Source organism: Neodiprion virginianus, chromosome 2 (genome assembly GCF_021901495.1).
Source record: "Neodiprion virginianus isolate iyNeoVirg1 chromosome 2, iyNeoVirg1.1, whole genome shotgun sequence".
Lineage (NCBI taxonomy): Eukaryota > Metazoa > Arthropoda > Insecta > Hymenoptera > Diprionidae > Neodiprion > Neodiprion virginianus.
Window position 1 is genome coordinate 28,917,310 of NC_060878.1, and position 13,226 is coordinate 28,930,535.

At 38.5% G+C, this 13,226-nt stretch overlaps 2 protein-coding genes and 1 long non-coding RNA gene across 4 annotated transcripts; 1 reads left to right on the forward strand and 2 right to left on the reverse strand.

Moving 5' to 3' along the window:
• Nucleotides 1–4,338: 4,338 nt before the first annotated feature.
• Nucleotides 4,339–5,136, reverse strand: LOC124299177 (uncharacterized). The gene is made up of 2 exons (XR_006906954.1): nucleotides 4,999–5,136; nucleotides 4,339–4,890 (listed from the first exon to the last, which is right to left on the reverse strand). It is a non-coding gene; the product is annotated as an uncharacterized LOC124299177 (long non-coding RNA).
• Nucleotides 4,961–12,936, forward strand: LOC124299176 (hydroxyacid oxidase 1). Its single transcript, XM_046752177.1, has 9 exons — nucleotides 4,961–5,097; nucleotides 5,476–5,625; nucleotides 5,997–6,148; nucleotides 11,029–11,284; nucleotides 11,744–11,872; nucleotides 12,022–12,154; nucleotides 12,283–12,399; nucleotides 12,479–12,590; nucleotides 12,674–12,936. The coding sequence occupies exons 2-9, from the start codon at nucleotides 5,489–5,491 to the stop codon at nucleotides 12,739–12,741; spliced, it is 1,104 nt and encodes a 367-aa protein (XP_046608133.1). The 5' UTR covers nucleotides 4,961–5,097; nucleotides 5,476–5,488; the 3' UTR covers nucleotides 12,742–12,936.
• On the reverse strand, nucleotides 6,784–10,716 carry LOC124299175 (N-acetylgalactosaminyltransferase 6-like). 2 transcript variants are annotated; one of them, XM_046752176.1, is made up of 2 exons: nucleotides 9,986–10,716; nucleotides 6,784–9,589 (listed from the first exon to the last, which is right to left on the reverse strand). In XM_046752176.1, exons 1-2 carry the CDS (start codon nucleotides 10,235–10,237, stop codon nucleotides 7,949–7,951), a joined length of 1,893 nt encoding a protein of 630 aa, XP_046608132.1. In that variant the 5' UTR covers nucleotides 10,238–10,716; the 3' UTR covers nucleotides 6,784–7,948. The 2 variants fall into 2 exon arrangements, with proteins under 2 accessions (XP_046608132.1, XP_046608131.1); XM_046752175.1 differs by having other exon boundaries at nucleotides 6,784–9,592.
• Nucleotides 12,937–13,226: the final 290 nt, after the last annotated feature.

The following is a 13,226-nucleotide window of genomic DNA, read 5'->3' on the forward strand; positions in this document are numbered from 1 at the left end:
GTAAAACCTCCACACCTATGCAGAGAGCCAAGCTATGTGCTGCACGCAAGGTATTTGGATATGTGTAAAATCTGTGCGTTGTGTACTACAGACTATACATCATTATGCTGTATGCTAGGCGCGTGTAGAATTTATCTATTTCATCGAGTTACCAGCAAATAATAATATTTATTTTTTTTTCTCTCCAATGACAAATCGACCATTGAATGAAGCAGGTGTATGCACAAATGCGACGTAAATAAATAATGTGTTCCACCCGGATCGTTTATAGGTAAAGAGTGGCATAACACCTAAATCTTTCACGATATGTAAATACGCAACTGCTTTCTGTAAATGTCATTATATTATTATGTTTTCAGTTTCGCCTTGACAATGAAAGAATTGTGGTAAATGCCAGTTTTCGTACACAGTTCGCACGCTACGTAGATTTTCAATTTCCATACCTCCTAACTTTCTCTTCGATTCCACGTTCCCTCTCCCCCATTCGATTCTTTCCTGTGATGTTTTGTTTAACTCCTGGTCCCGCTATAAAGTATCGTTGTTAATGATATTCAATTCTGCAGCTCGTTAAAGTAGTTTGGAATATTACGTAGATAGGTGTAATTACCATTTTATTCAATTTTATCTCCAACGAAGATTAACAATTGCATCCAAAACTGATTTATATGATATGTCTTCATACGAATATATTTCCAAGATGTTGCATTGGAGCTCTATGACACATTGACTTCTTAGTATTCTTCAATTAATTGGTGTAAGTATTATACGAGAATCCGTGTGCTGCATAAGTGATGTGAGACACCATATTTTTAATGACTACATTGCAACTAGGGTGTGTCAGGTGGATAGAACGTACCAAAATATCAGTCTCAAACGTAGTGTTACATCAGAGATATCCATATATCCATCACATACATATTATCGAGTATAATGATAGTAACAATCAAGAGTGTTGGCCTGCTGTGGAATAATTCCTATGTACTATATGAGATTAAAAAAAAAAACGAAACGAATTCGTAGGATTCAATTCAACAAAAGTTTTAAAATTTCTCTATGACCAATGGCGCCAGTTATCATGTGTTCATTGAACATGTCCAAGTTACAAATTGACTGAAAGAGCATTAAATGATTTCCAACACCGTCAAACACTGAAAAAGCTGCGTGATTCGATTAGCTTTTTGATTTTTTGTGAAAATATAATATACACGTATTATTCGTGGGGGTGTCACACACGCGTAATAATTATTAATTTGCATTCTCACACCCATTGCTTACCGACGAAGGACCCAATTTTGCAGTAGCTATGTATAGTAATCGTATAAACATACGATTATATACAGTATATATGTATATACTTTTACCATACTCCGGCAAATCAACAAAGAACACCGTACTTACTACTCTCTACTTCTTCCTTTTCGTAATACAGTAAAATTTATACATGTATATGTATGTATGTATGATATATATTATGTTTATATATATACATATATGTATAAATATACACGTGTATATAAAATCACTCGCAGTTACAGAGTTAGGAGGGGTTTGATTCTGGTAGGTAAGTGCGTGAAGGATTGTACATCATGATTACGTGATACCTAGACTTTGCTGTGTGAATAGAAAAAAACCGATGGCGAATAAACAAACAAATTAAAGAACAAAAACAAAAGTATAATATAAAATAGAAATTATTATTGCGCACTTACCACTTTATAATCCTGTACCAATGATATAATAATTATATAAGGTATTGTTATGAAAGACCGGAAGAGTGTCGTTTTTCTAATTAATCAAATACATGTGTACATACATAGAAGATATGACATTTTTAAAAAGGAAATAAGAAAATATTGAAATCAATACATAATTATATGAATACACGTTAATATTGTGATAACGCCGATTAACAATATATGTAGTATGATAACCGCGCATTATAGTAATGATAATAACGAGAACAACGACGATAACCATGATGATGATGATGATGATGGCGGTGTTTAGGTTGCACCAATAACTATTCTCACTGATCTACGTATTTGCTTTTATGGTTGTCATTGCATGGAGTGGTCTTACTGATTACTATTGTTACTCGTTATTATAATTATTATAGTTATTATTATTATTATTATTGTATTTATTGCTGACAATGATCCCGTCATTGTTGTTATCAATATTATTATTATTATTACTATTATGATTATTAGTACTACAACTACAACTACAACTACAACTACAACTACAACTACTACTCCTCCTCCTAATACTACTATGACGACTATTATGATTATTACTATTAATGAGCGCGTGTTTTAATTGTATAATTAGTTCGGGAAGTTCAAAATTCAAATGTGATTTTTAAGCCACATAGGTAATTGTAACCCTTTTCACTTGGAAATACAACGGAATAATAATAACAATAATAATGAATAACCGAAACACGCGGAAAAATTAAATATAGCCGCGCAAACCATAGTTCATCATTTATTAATTACACGCTCACTTTTGCTGCAGCACATATTGAACATACACATCTACATTACCTACGCGTGAGTTATAAGCTCGTTAGTGAACATTCGTGTATTGGCTCCTTGATGGTCCTGTACATACATGCACAGACGGAGTACTGAAAAACGGACGCGCACTTATTCCTTGTCATAAAATCAAGATCGATGAAAATTTAAATTAACGGGTTAAATTGCTAGAAATCACGGTACTTGAACGTGGACAGAGTTTTTATTTATTAATTCATATTTTCTTTGTTTTAATTTATTTTTAAACTTTCTTATAAAGGACAATTACTTTACGCGATGTGTGATGCGTGTCTGATGAACGTGATTGTAATAATTTTCTATTACCAATTCGGTGAGTGTGATGTCGGCGCTTACAATTACTATTTTACAAAGAATTCAATGTGCATTTGCGACGCGATCTTCTGCATTAAAGTGTATGAAATATGATATACCTAAATTACATCGTAATTTTGGGTCATATCTGTCATTTTTGGAGATCGTTTCAAACGAGACGACTAAGTTAAACTGATCATAGTTGACTTATCTAACTTGTAACTGGAAATTATAATTCGGTAAAGCGAAAGACATACCTACTTATTTGTTCGAATCGTGGTGCGTTTTATTCATGTAACTAACTTCATTTGAGATAAACGGTTAACTGGATCTCCGAGAAATTGAACCGAAAGCAACGGAATCGAAAGTATTTATTTACAAGGTGTACTTGAATACCATCATTAATTGTGTGCGAATCATATTTAGTATCATCCCTATTTTTCTTACATTACTTTGATCCTACCTTCGATTTTCAATCCTCTCCTTGTTCTTTTCTTCACCTCTTCCTCATTTGCCTTTTACCTCTCCTCGCAAGTAAAAAGAAATGTGTAAAGATAGCAGTGACGTAACTTGTGTAATATTTGTTAATAGCGCATTTATCAACGCATTTTATTTTCCCGTATATAATTACCTATATGGCTGCCCGACGTTACAACTCCTGCAGTATATTTGTCTGTATACACTCATGTCTATTATAGGTATACATATGAACCAATATACATATAAATAGTATAATTTACATACTTATCTAGGGTAGGTATACCTATAACATGAAGTTTTTGCACCGACGCTACCCTCGCGGTGGGCAGCGTGCCATGATCGCAAACGAATTGTGGAGGTTGTGCGCGTCGGCATATGTAACAAGGTTTTACTTCTAAATATGATAAGGAAGGCTATATTTATTTTATAGAAATAAAACCTTAGTGTTTGTGTATTATTTCTAACAAATGTAATAAAATGTTAAATATTACAAATTTTTAAACTTTATTTTGCATGTCATGGAAAGAAAAAAAAAATGTTAGCAATTAGGAGAGAAATGATAATTTAGCTATGTAAGGTACAAATTTATCTAGCGAAGAAAATATTGTATTCAATTGGTATAGTCGCATTTTCAGGCGTAACAAGTCGAATGAATATTTAAAAATGTATACATCTGCAGTATCGGAACAATTTTTCCCAAATATATCATAAATTTTTTTTGCTTTATGCTTCCAATCTTTCGGTCAATCGATCATGATCGTGTAGATGACGTTTTTAATTCTGTTGATAATACAAGTCTTCGAACTTTGATATTTTTGCGTAGCTGCAGTCCCGATGCGGTGTGTCTTTTCTTTGGAGAAATTGGTATTTTTTGCTTACGTCAACGTTGAATAGGCCTCACCAACATTTTACGGTTCACCGCAGGCATTTACATATCGTTATATGAAAATTGATGTGTGTTTATCACATGCTTTTAAATACGAACCTATAACTATTGTAAACAAATTAAAAAGGTCATCATCGGGCGGGAATTCTTGCAGTTATTTCGATTATCAATTTACTTTTGTCCGACACAATGCTGTTTTTTTCTTATTGCAATCTTCGATTGTCAATTGATCAGCCCATGTCGCACTATTTCATTGTTATAATGTACATACATTATGCTCTTGATCTGTTTAAATTTTTTCATTCATCTTTTTCAACGACAATACAATACCAATTTGGTATTCATATAATAAAAATGTAATATTCAGATGCGGAAAATATAGTTCAAATAAATTTTACCGTTTCGTTTTTACTAGTTATATGAAAGAGCGACAAGATTTTTATGCAGCATAGTTTATCACACATGTACGTACATGACTGTTGGTATCATATGTAATCGATGTATGTATGTACAGTGAATACACGCATTACGTGATTGTTACACAATTGCTGCGACAAGTCGTCATACTCCTTCATCCCACCGGTATATTTGAAAACGTTTACACAGCAACGGCGACATTATGTATATTCTATGTTGCAACCCGTCATCCATTCTACCCGATAATCGTTGACCTCCCTGTAACGGCGTACGTACACTATTGGTAATAGATAAGCAACATGCTCCCCTCCGATTTCCGTGGTTGGATGGTACGTCTTAAACGCATTATAATAGTCATATAATTACTTGTAAAGAATCAAACGGCCAGCACCGTCGATTGAGTAGAACCACAGTCGGATCAAATCACGATACGGAGAAGAAAGCCACGGAATTATCCAGTGACATGTATGTATCCAGGTATTCCGTGTGTAGCGTAGTTCAATAAAAATCTTTCAAAATTTTTTTTTCCACCTTCGATAATCCGAGATGATCGCGCGCGCGCCTGTGTTTGTATAATGTAAGACGCCCTGTGCGTAATGAAGTTCTTAACTATTAATGGTTTCTGTGTTGAGGTAATTTTTTATTCGTCGAGGTCTCATTATGTACCGGGTGCTGAACTGCGCTGCATAAATGTAACATGTGTAGTATAATCTGTCGCTTGCTTGTATAATCATGGTCATCGAGATTCGGATGAATTTGAGAGGATATATACGAGATGCATTGAGTACTGACATTTCACAATACTATACAAAATTAATTTCACGGATGATTAAATGTGTACAGAGTGTGGGAAAAAATGGCTGGGAAACTGGTATGCATTGAAGACTACGAGAGAGAAGCTTTGAAGAGATTGCCGTCGATCGTGCGTGACTACTACAAAAGTGGTGCTGGAGAAGAATTTACCCTTAGGTTGAACGTCGACGCATTTCAAAAGTAAGTCACTGGATTATGTATATCTTTGTCAAAGTACCGATCGTATGTATGAAATGGTGGTAAAATTTCATCCACACTGTACAACGTACACTTGCATTGGTCGTAACTACGCATGATGAAAATTATGATAACACACCGGATGAATTAGGCCATAATTTTTTGGAACGATTATTTGAAGTATGTTGAATAAGAATCGGAGGGAAATTTAATTCTTATTGGGTTTCCCCCAGATTCTACATATTTGATCGAAGCTTCACGAGCCGTGCAACTGATTTCATTTCGCCAATACGGCCACGCGTCTGCATCTTACGTAATATTTTTCTGTAGATGTACATACCTATATTTCAGTAATAGATCGCGATTTTCTGCAGGTACCGAATTAAGCCAAGAGTATTGGTAAATGTCGCAAATCGTGATATAAGTACTGTGGTACTGGGACACAAGGTTTCTATGCCTTTGGGGGTTTCACCAACGGCTATGCAACGGATGGCGCATCCAGACGGAGAATGCGCAAACGTCAGGGGTGAGTTTTATTGGTTCAATTCGCAGGTACGGCAGTAATTGATCATTGTATATGCCTTGTGTTTTATCGTCCTGCAACCGTGTCTATGAGTCGTAATTATTATTATGTGCCAATAAGTGCCATCCATTCATTTATTTACATTTAGATACCGCTGACTTCGATAACGAGTGTTGCATTTTTATACGAAAGACGTTGAAAGCTGTCAATTCAAATTGTGCTCACTGCACCGCCATCGGTGCAATTGCTGCAGAAAATGATCAATTTTCAAATCTTATGCAATCAATTTGAGTCTGAAACTTTATTTCTTGATATGGAAATATAATTGGTAATTTTGTATATATCATAATCTTCTTTCATTGTTGATAGAGGTATGCTTGTATAACTCGTTCAATTTATTTTTTCTCATCTCGACGTAAACAAAGCTATCTTATAGGTATAAAAATATTGGTCAGCTCCTCGGTTAAGTTGCTTGAAAGCAAAGGCGCGGAAAATAACGGGTTTTAATTTTTTCGTGACCCTGAACGATATTTATTATGCGAAGAAAAGTAATGGGTCTCCAGTAATCTTGAAAGCGTGTCATAAAAACCCGTAACGTAATAGGAAGATAAAAGAAAATGCATCACTATCGGCACAAAACGTAAAATTTTTATTAAATCGTAACATGTAAGAATCTATTGACTCTTTACGACAATCGTGTACATATAAAAATAATTGCAATTAGTTTATTGACATAATTTACTCACCAGGATTGAAAGTTAAACTTTCTTATTTAAATATAATGACATACATACGTATTTTTAGGAACACCTAGATGTATAATACGATTTTCCTAAGCTGATTGTAACGCGTTTGGTTTCTAACTCATATTTATCATCCATCCAATTATTTTTTTTTTTTTTATTTGGTTTATCAAGACTTCAGCTTGAATTAGTTCACTCAAAGAACTTTCTACGTTGTTACATAGTCTCAAAGATAAATCAAATAGCAAGGCACTATTCAAAAACTATCTACATCTTCAACAATATATCGTTTTCACGAGAATTGTGAAGGGTGATATGTTTTTTCTGCGCCTTATTGCACCATATTTCCAACATACCTATACATGTAATAGATACGTAGAAATTTTATGAAATGTCATACATACGTTAACTTACAGTGAAAATTTTACTAATACATACGTAGGGAAAACCACTCGTAAGGATACGGGGTTAACTGATTAATAGATATAGTATACATATTATACCCTTGACCCGCGCGAAACTACTGTCAATAAATATTTAGTGAAAAATCAACGATATAGCCGCGCACCTCTGGTACAATTGGGGGTAATTGAGCATGTGTTATATACGTATGTACACATAATTGTGATTGATTAATAAAATTCAAAATCACTTTACATTTAACGATTTCAACGCTAACGCGATGCTTCGTCATCGCGTTATTTGTTGTACTGTTTGGAAATGAAACGATTCGTAAACCAATACAATGTCACGCGAAAAATATGAAGCAATGTTTTGCAGATTAAAAAAGTGTTATCTTTATCTCTTGCATAGAACGTCACGTAGTTGCAAACGTATTCAAAGATTTCACCTGTTTATATATACATATAAACACGCAGGTGGCCTGTATTTATACAGCTCATTGTCAGTATACTAATGTCTATGTTCCATGTATAGCCAACTGCGCATTCCTACATTATCATTTTTACGACAAACCAGTGTGACTATTTTGACACCAAGGTCTATTGTATAGGATTCTCAACTTCGTATCAAACATGAAAATTGTTCATTGTTATCAGCGTCAATTGCTTCCTTTAGGACCCGAATTTTCCCAATTGTTCATAGCCTTCATATCGACGGTCTCAATTCGCCACTTTTGGGTCGATGCCGAAGCGTCGCACGTTGTAACTAACACCTTTTTTCTGGCAGGGTCCAGGTCCATGCACCTGTTGTTGTACCCGTGGACGAGCCACTGTTTCCCGACGTCGTAGCGCCACAATTGATTTCCTTGCTTCCCGTGGCAAGGGTAGAGAGTAACGGGGGCCTTTCCGTCGCCCCGCGAAACGTCCAGACAGTCGGTTTTCCCCTTCGGGCGTATATCTTTGTGCCACGTTAACCGGAACTCCTGTTCACCGGCCAACTTGGCGTTGTCCTTTTTGCAAAAGTCAACGGCAATATCCTCGTCCCGGTGCTTGTTCTTCGAATCGAGGCACAACTCCGGGGCTCCGATGTTCCTTATCTCCCCGTAGGCAAAATCATCAGGTTCGATGGGTGGATAGACGTCGGCGAGGTCAAACGCGACCGTCTCCATGAACCACTTGAACGACTTGCAGCCGAGTTTAGATCTGAGAGCCCGTTGTTCGGTTAAATTCCCGGGATCCAGGGACCGCAGGTGCGGCTTACGGCGGTATATATACTCCGCGTACTCGTCCATCCAAACCTCGGCAACGCGCTTGTAATTCTTTCCCAGAAAGTCGCCGCGACCGGGATTCGGAAAGGGTGGAAATTTGCGGTAAATGTGACCTACCCGCGAGCACGGGGCGTCGTACATCCGTCCCCCGCATTGCCAGATCTTGAAGGACAACTCGTATTGTTCGCCGCCCCAAATATCGAGCCCGGTATCGTACCCCCCAAGTTCCCAGAAGAACTTGGCACTCATCGCGAAGAGTCCCCCGGCCATCACGGGGCTCTCGAACGGTTCGGTCGGGTGCTTCGCGCTCTCAGGTAGCAGTGGTAGCCGCTTATAGTAAAGCTCCCAGTCGAAGGCGCCCCGGGCCCCCTCGTCCTGGGCCCGGTACTCGAATGTCTCGAAGGCGATCACGTCTATGAACGGACAGACGCAAACCCTATAGTCGAGGGCGATGGGCTCGAGCAGCGGGGGTAGCCAGTTGACGTTGGCCTCGGTGTGGGAATCGAGGAACACGAGGACCTTGGCCGTCGCGGCCTTGGCACCGGCCAGCCTGCCCCGTATCAGACCCGACCTCGATGGCAGTCTGATAACTTTGACCTTTGGCAGATTTGCGGCCACATATCTGTCCAGTTCACCGGCCAGCTCTGGTTTCGTGCTCGCGTCGTCGACCAATATTATTTCCTGCAAAAGCGAGGCTGGCGAACGATTTACGACGCTCCAGCAGGTTCGCATGAGTGTGCTGAGATGCTCGTTGTGGAACGAGACTATTACCGAGACTGGATCGAGGTTCTTTAGGTACTTCTTCGCCTTGCATCCGGCGTTCCGGATGTCCGGGACCGAACGGTTCAACGATATTTTGTCGCTTAGTGCAGCGTTGAATCCGTTCACTTTGTACAGCGATGCCTTCACCACGTCGTCGCTTCCCGATAGAGATGCGGGCAGCCCGTGCTCTCCCAGGCCAACCCTCTTCTTCTCTTGCAATATTTGCTCGTAGTCGTGCCAGTCGATCTTAACGTTCTCTTCGACAACATCCTGCTGCGGAAAAAGTACAAAAAAAAATTCAACATGTTAGGTTCGTACGTATGTTGGGAGGGATTGATAAACGGGAAAAGAGTAGTTCTGATTTGACTTTATATACACTAATCTTTTTTTACTATCAATTTTTCTGCATCCGGTCTAATTCAGTTCTATATTGCCAGAGTAAACGTAGTCAAACACGAAGGAAGTTTGCATTTATTCATTCTATTACGGTCTCTATACTCAATTCCCAAAATTCATGATGACATGTAAATGTAGGATATCAAGCAAAACTACGAGTTTTTATAAAGTATCTAATTTTAAGCTTGTAAATGAGAATTAGTCTCAATATCATATAATTGATGGATACTTTGTAAGCATTATGAAATTGTAACAAGTAATAATGCTCACCATTCCTCGCTCGTTGTCATCGCTTTGGCCGCGAGCTGCGAGTGCAGAACCCCCAATAAGCTCATCGGGATGGGGAAGAAATTCGCGTTTATCACTACCTACAACCCTACGATCGTGAACAAGGTCCTTAGGGGGTAAAGATTCGGTGCGAAACTGTGGATGTCGTACGTATCGGAATACGACGACGGTGAGGAAGATCGTGACTAATGCAAGGAAGAGGAATTTAACCAGACTCACTATGTTGCGTCGCATCGTGTCTCGGACATGTCGTTCGAACCGTTTCTGAACGTTATTTAAATGTTCCAAGATACGACTTGGTGATATAAACTTCCTGTCAGGCGGTCCACGTGTCTCTCCCGTCGCACCCCTCCCCCACCCGGGCACTCGCGCCTCTTCGCGGTCTTACGATATCTTATTACTTCGGCCTATCACTCCGAAAATACTAATCACTATCTCGACAAAGGAACTCCCTGTCGTTGACCTCTTCGTTTTGGTTGTCAATTGCCGGCCGTCACCGACGTACCGCAATTCCGTAAACAATCTTATTTCGCTTAAACCATATACGCATATATTTAAGAACTGTGCGTCAATTATTCGGCTCAAAACTAGTACCACAGACGCTCAGGCTCGTTTACAGCAAATTTAAAATAAATGTACACTATTGTCGGTCGCATAACCTATAAGAGGCATATTTGGCAGGATCACCGACGTGAGTTTCTTTCTGAACCATGGGCGCACTTTATAATGAAAATACCGCACGCGATGATCGACAAAGGTTGGCCAATCAGCGAGCTGGTTTCTAGTATGCTCGAGCGAAACGCAGCGCTCTGATTGGCCGATATTCGGCATCGCGTGTCGCTTGCAGTTTGACAAAACAATCATACAAAAAAACCCTAGATATCATATGGCTGTGCGGCAAGGGGAAAAACGTAAGGAGAGGTTAGGGAGATGGAAGATGTGTGAAATGTCACACACAACACTTCGTGCTAGTAATTTTACATGTTTTACTAATTTGAAATGTTTGGTCTATTTTTTTCACGTAGCCGCTGCTGCTGCGGGGACAATATTCATTCTGTCGACTCTATCGACGAGCAGTATAGAAGAAGTTGCCGAGGCAGCTCCGAAAGCAGTAAAATGGTTTCAGCTTTACGTTTACAAAGATCGGAATGTCACTGTTAATCTGGTGCGAAGAGCTGAGGCTGCAGGATTCAAAGCCCTCGTTCTTACGGTCGACACACCAATGTTTGGTGAAAGAAGAGCTGATCGTCGAAACAAATTTTCTCTCCCTAATCATCTAAGGTTATGTGATGATTATTCAGTGAGATTTCTCGTAAAATCAAGCGATAAGTTTGAACAAAATCTATAATTAGCAACCACATATACTTTTCGATCTATATTGGCTGATCTCTTCTGGAAAAGAATGGATGTGATCAGCAATGCACAATTGAAATGTAGGCAAACTTTGTCTTGACTTTTTTCATTTTTAAATTTATTTCAATTTAAATCGCATTGTTGTATATGATATTTTCCTTAGTTTGTTATAAATATATAGCGCCGGAGTTGGTAATCCTATTTCATTAGCTAGATTAGCTCCACACAAGTATTTTGAAACGGCAAAGTATGCACAATAAAAATCTGGAGTACTCAGCAAAATTTTACCAAATCGAGAGATATATCTATATGTATATATTCGGGTCACATTAGTTTTACTTGAGCCTTAACTAATCCCCATTTTGAAAACACATTTTCCTTTTCCAGACTGGCCAATTTCGTAGGAATAAAATCAGATAAAATCAATTCTGCTGACCAAGAATCAGGACTATCTGAGTACAGTTTGAGTCTGTTTGATGCTTCATTATCTTGGGAAGATGTTGACTGGTTAAGAAGGTCAGTTAGTCGACGCATGAATTCGTTATGCTTGCTTCTCAACAGTCAATTATCTCAACTATTTATTGCTGTACTAATGCATACATGTACATACATACCTAATACATTTGACGTGTAAATTATTCATGGACGTTCTTCTTTATTTCTAGCATCACCCATTTGCCAATTGTGTTGAAAGGTGTGCTCACGGCCGAGGATGCAATTCTGGGACTAGAACACGGAGCAAGCGCGATATTGGTTTCTAATCACGGGGCGCGGCAAATCGACGGAGCTCCAGCATCGGTCGGTGTTGATGCTTTTTCTTTAATCACGATTAACGACCAACGAGTTAGCTAATCGATTTCACATTTGCCGCTAACCTCATTAAAAAATGAATAATATAATAACCGTGTTATCGTAATCTTCAACAGATCGAGGCGTTGCCGGAAATTGTAAAAGCTGTGGGAAGCAAAGCCGAGGTGTATTTGGACGGCGGCGTTAGGCAAGGAATCGACGTATTCAAAGCACTCGCACTCGGCGCTAAAATGGTAAATTGAATCGCCAGGACACCGGCTAAAATGCATTTTTAACAAATACATATCATCGCTTCATTCGCGTTGTTTTCAGGTATTCGTCGGTCGTCCCATGTTGTGGGGTCTTACGTGTAACGGCGAGGAAGGGGCGAGTTCCGTACTAGACATACTTAGATCAGAAATCGATAAGGCCTACGCGCTTTCAGGTACGATATCGACGGGTCCTTTGATTGTAATACTTTGTTCTTTTTTTGCCATCCCATTAATTATATTTATACATAACTTTCAGGTTGCGCAAAGACGAGGGATATAAAACCATCCATGGTTGTTCACGAATCTGTATATAGTCGACTTTAAAAAAAAACTTTACTCATATCCCTGCTATATCCTTCAAGGTGAACAGTACAATTAGCTGTGGCCATGGATCTATATGAAATTCGTGAGACAAAAGGCGTTTCAAAGAAATATACGTAAGTCGAAGGCGTATTTAGTTTAGTACGTCATACAACAAGAAGTACTTGATTTTATTGAAATATATTATTAGAAACGATACCTCATCTGTTTTCATCACTAGCCGTAATTCAATAAGTTTTATGCGGTACACATTAATGTTTACCTTCTGCTTTAAGTATTCCTGCAACGCGTAGTCGTCGCATATAAAATTCGAATAATCAAAGGTAGATCGTGATTTACTCACCCACGCGCATACTAAAGTGAATGATCGCTTGTTGAAACTATATACTTGATTTGACGATGGAAGTTCGAAAACTAAGAAAATCTTTAAAATGCTAAGGGTGCGTTCCGAAACTGGCTAGCAGTGTTAAAAACCCCCTAGGACAGAG

What these genes read in the sequence shown, in the direction of transcription:
- LOC124299176 (XM_046752177.1), top strand. Translation starts at nt 5,489, where the DNA reads ATGGCTGGGAAACTGGTATGCATTGAAGACTACGAGAGAGAAGCTTTG. An exon ending in GATGTTGACTGGTTAAGAAG is followed by an intron (nt 11,873 to 12,021) that starts GTCAGTTAGTCG and finishes CTTTATTTCTAG; the next exon opens with CATCACCCATTTGCCAATTG. An exon ending in TAAGGCCTACGCGCTTTCAG is followed by an intron (nt 12,591 to 12,673) that starts GTACGATATCGA and finishes CATAACTTTCAG; the next exon opens with GTTGCGCAAAGACGAGGGAT.
- LOC124299175 (XM_046752175.1), bottom strand. Translation starts at nt 10,237, where the DNA reads ATGCGACGCAACATAGTGAGTCTGGTTAAATTCCTCTTCCTTGCATTA. An exon ending in ATGACAACGAGCGAGGAATG is followed by an intron (nt 9,593 to 9,985) that starts GTGAGCATTATT and finishes CTTTTTCCGCAG; the next exon opens with CAGGATGTTGTCGAAGAGAA.